The 2,852-nt window shown below is 51.0% G+C and overlaps 1 protein-coding gene across 3 annotated transcripts in view; it reads left to right on the top strand.

Annotated features, from left to right (window-relative positions):
- Positions 1 to 824: 824 nt before the first annotated feature.
- Positions 825 to 2,852, top strand: part of MYBL2 (MYB proto-oncogene like 2) — a 16,807-nt gene continuing 14,779 nt past the window's right edge. For 2 of the 3 annotated variants that reach the window (XM_026041948.1, XM_026041950.1), the window contains exon 1: positions 825 to 2,122. In XM_026041948.1, coding sequence (XP_025897733.1) covers positions 2,052 to 2,122 — 71 coding nt within the window. In that variant the 5' untranslated portion in view covers positions 825 to 2,051. Of the gene's footprint in view, positions 2,123 to 2,206; positions 2,323 to 2,852 lie in introns of all 3 variants that reach the window. The other variant, XM_026041951.1, reaches the window with a different exon arrangement.

A 2,852-nucleotide genomic window follows, 5' to 3' on the forward strand; every position in this document is an offset into this window, starting at 1 on the left:
AGCTGAAACTCCAGCAGCAGCAGCATCACGTGGCTTGATGCAGCAACACCAAAACAGGCTCAGGGGTGCTCAGGGTCACTCAGGTGAGTCTCACAGATGGAAGACCTATGGATCAGAGTAGGGCACCTCTTGAAAGCACCAGGCCAAGCCAGAGGAATTACCACAGAAGAGGTCTCCAGCAAGGGGTTGTCTGATTTTGAGCCTCCCAGCAGCTTCAGCTCTTCTGTGCTTAAATCAAGYGACAGATTGGTGTCTAGAGGGGCTTTTATTTCAGAGATCTCCCACCTGGGGGCTGGTGACTTCCCAAAGGTTGTGATGTCAGAAACAAGCTCCATGCTCTTGGAGAGCAGATTGTCCAGTGGCTTTTCTGTCCTGCATGGCGTTGATGTGTTCTGTGAGACCACATCCATCATGGAGTGGCACCCCAGGGCCCTGTTGAGGGGCTCAGAAGGCAGACCAGAGAGATCAAAGAGAGTTTGGTCACGAGGGGTCTTGCAGAATGAGGCAAGGCTGCCATCGGAGACAACCTGGCTCAGGTTGTGCAGGTCACTCTTCACACAGCTACTCAGAGACTCTGCCTGCTTGACAGCATACAGAGAGCTGCCTTTTGCTGTGTTGTCCAAGTCTACAAAGAGCTCCCAAGTCTCAGGTTTTGAGGTGCTGCTAGAGTCCAGGTAATAACTGCAGAGAGGAGAGCTGCTATGGCTGGAGGCCCCTCTCACAAAGCCATTTTCCAGGATTTCCTTCAGGGTTAGGACACTGGTACTCTTCTTGGTGGACAACATAATGCAGTATCCCAGCAGTGTCAGGCTTATGAAGTTCAAGGTATCTGTGGTAGAATAAATGCAGTAATAAATAGAAATCCTTCAGGAGGGTGAGGAGACATGCAATATCCATGGAAATGTAAGCATCCCGATTGTAACTTTCATCTACTATTAACAGAGCTGTCTGTTCMTAGGCAGTCAGACCACAGCCTACTGATTTGCTGCACAGAGGAGGTTATTATTGTCAGGGGTCTAAGAATGTCTCCCCCAAGCACTGCAGCACCCRTGCCAAATTGAGGGTAGAAAGGAGCATCCCCACAGTTGTTTCTTTCAGCTTTTGGCCAGGGATTTGGAGAAGTCCTTGGATGTGCTGCTAGGCAGGGCTGCCCTCAGCTGGAGGCCGGAGGAACTAGTCCCTTCCTTGGGTTAGATCAGCTCTTACAGCTGAATTCAGCAACTGAATGCCATCACCCAGCATCCCTACATACCATTGCTCCTAGTTTTGTTCCCTTGCATGGAAAGRGTCTAAATAAACCCCTTCACCTGTGGGCAGAGAACAGAAGGAGCCTTTTCCTGCCAGATACTCTGTCCTAATTCCTCAAAATGAGACAGCRTTAACATCAGAGTGGAGTCACCCTGGTCCTAGGCTCTGATTATGATAACTGAAACCTCAAGAAACAGCTCTACTGTTACGTGTAACTCTACATGTGGTGAAGTCTCTGACTGGAGATTTGTGGGACCTTGTGGTCTACACATGTGGTCCCCAGACCAGGTCACCCTCCTGGCTGTTCTAGGCTTGCTCTGATGCTGCACACGGGTACAATTTGCTCTGCCAGGAMTAGTTTCCTTCACGTTCCCCCCTTTTCTTGCCAGGAAAGTTCCCTCCACTTGGTGGATCATCAACTGCTTGCTAACCACATAGAGAAGGAATAAGTGAGGCCAAGGTAGGGAAGGCAGCCAGGCGCAGCATGGGTCAGTGCAGAGGAAGAACATTCTTTAAGAGACTGAAATGCTTCTTCATCAAAGACASTTGAAATACATTAGTACATGACAGAAAAATTAAGAATAAAAATTATATATTTCYAAAGAAAGTAGGGAAAAATAAACTCTTTACCTTCAGCTTCTACAGAGACCCTCTTCAAGACTCTGATCCTTTTCTAGGGATGATGCTGGTAGTGTCTTTATAGCGTTGGCAATTAATTAACTGGCTAATTTCCTAATTAAACTAGTTGGGGAGAGGGAGGCTTTTCAGCTTAAGATRGTAGTGGCTGGGGTGTGTGACCAGCTATGCTGAGGGCAAACCCCAGAGCCTGCAAGGACCTGCTGGCCRCGTGTAACCTGGAAGCACCTCAACCAAGGTATTTGTGATTAAATTTGGGCAGGTTTGGGACTTGTATTTGTGACTACTKGAGAAGGAGCTGTGCAGGATTCCTGCCTTACAGGCCCTCAATGGAAAGCTGCTAAGCTTAGTCTGAAACACTGACTGGGAACATTTATCTGCACAGACTGAATGTTGGGAATTAGAATGAAAACGGGGGGCCCTGGCAGCCACCCGCAGGTACGTGCAGTGCAAAGCCAAGTACGTGCGAATTCCTGGTGCGTTTGGGAACGGCTGCAGCTCGTTTAGCGTTTCACACCTTTCAGGCCCGCTTTATTTTCACATGTGTGGTGTAGCAGTGCCGCCCCCTGGCAAGAAGCGAGAAGGACGGTTTCCCAAGGCTTTCCAGGTTTTCCAGCTGCGGGAGCCCGTACGCCTCCTGCCTGGGACCCTGCGGTGCCTCCCCGGCGGGACAGGGCTGGAAAAGCAGGTTGGGGAAGGTGTTTTTTGTGCTTATTTATTACCGCGCTGCGTTCGTTCCCAGCGGGGAAGGCGGAGGGCGCTGCCCCCTCTGATTTAAGCACAACCTGGGGGGCTCAGACCCCTCTTTTACACCCACCCCGGGCAAACCCGTGCCTATATGTTCAAAAGGAGCACGTTTCCCATCACACGCGTGGCCCGGGGCASAGCCCACAGGACCGAAGCGCCCAGAGGGTCGCGCCCGGGCGCCACGGGAGATGCAGGGACCCGCGGTGACACTCGCCTCCCCA

The sequence above is a fragment of the Nothoprocta perdicaria genome, unplaced genomic scaffold, assembly GCF_003342845.1.
Source record: "Nothoprocta perdicaria isolate Ctin4 unplaced genomic scaffold, notPer1 scaffold_3, whole genome shotgun sequence".
In the NCBI taxonomy this organism is placed as follows: Eukaryota; Metazoa; Chordata; class Aves; order Tinamiformes; family Tinamidae; genus Nothoprocta; species Nothoprocta perdicaria.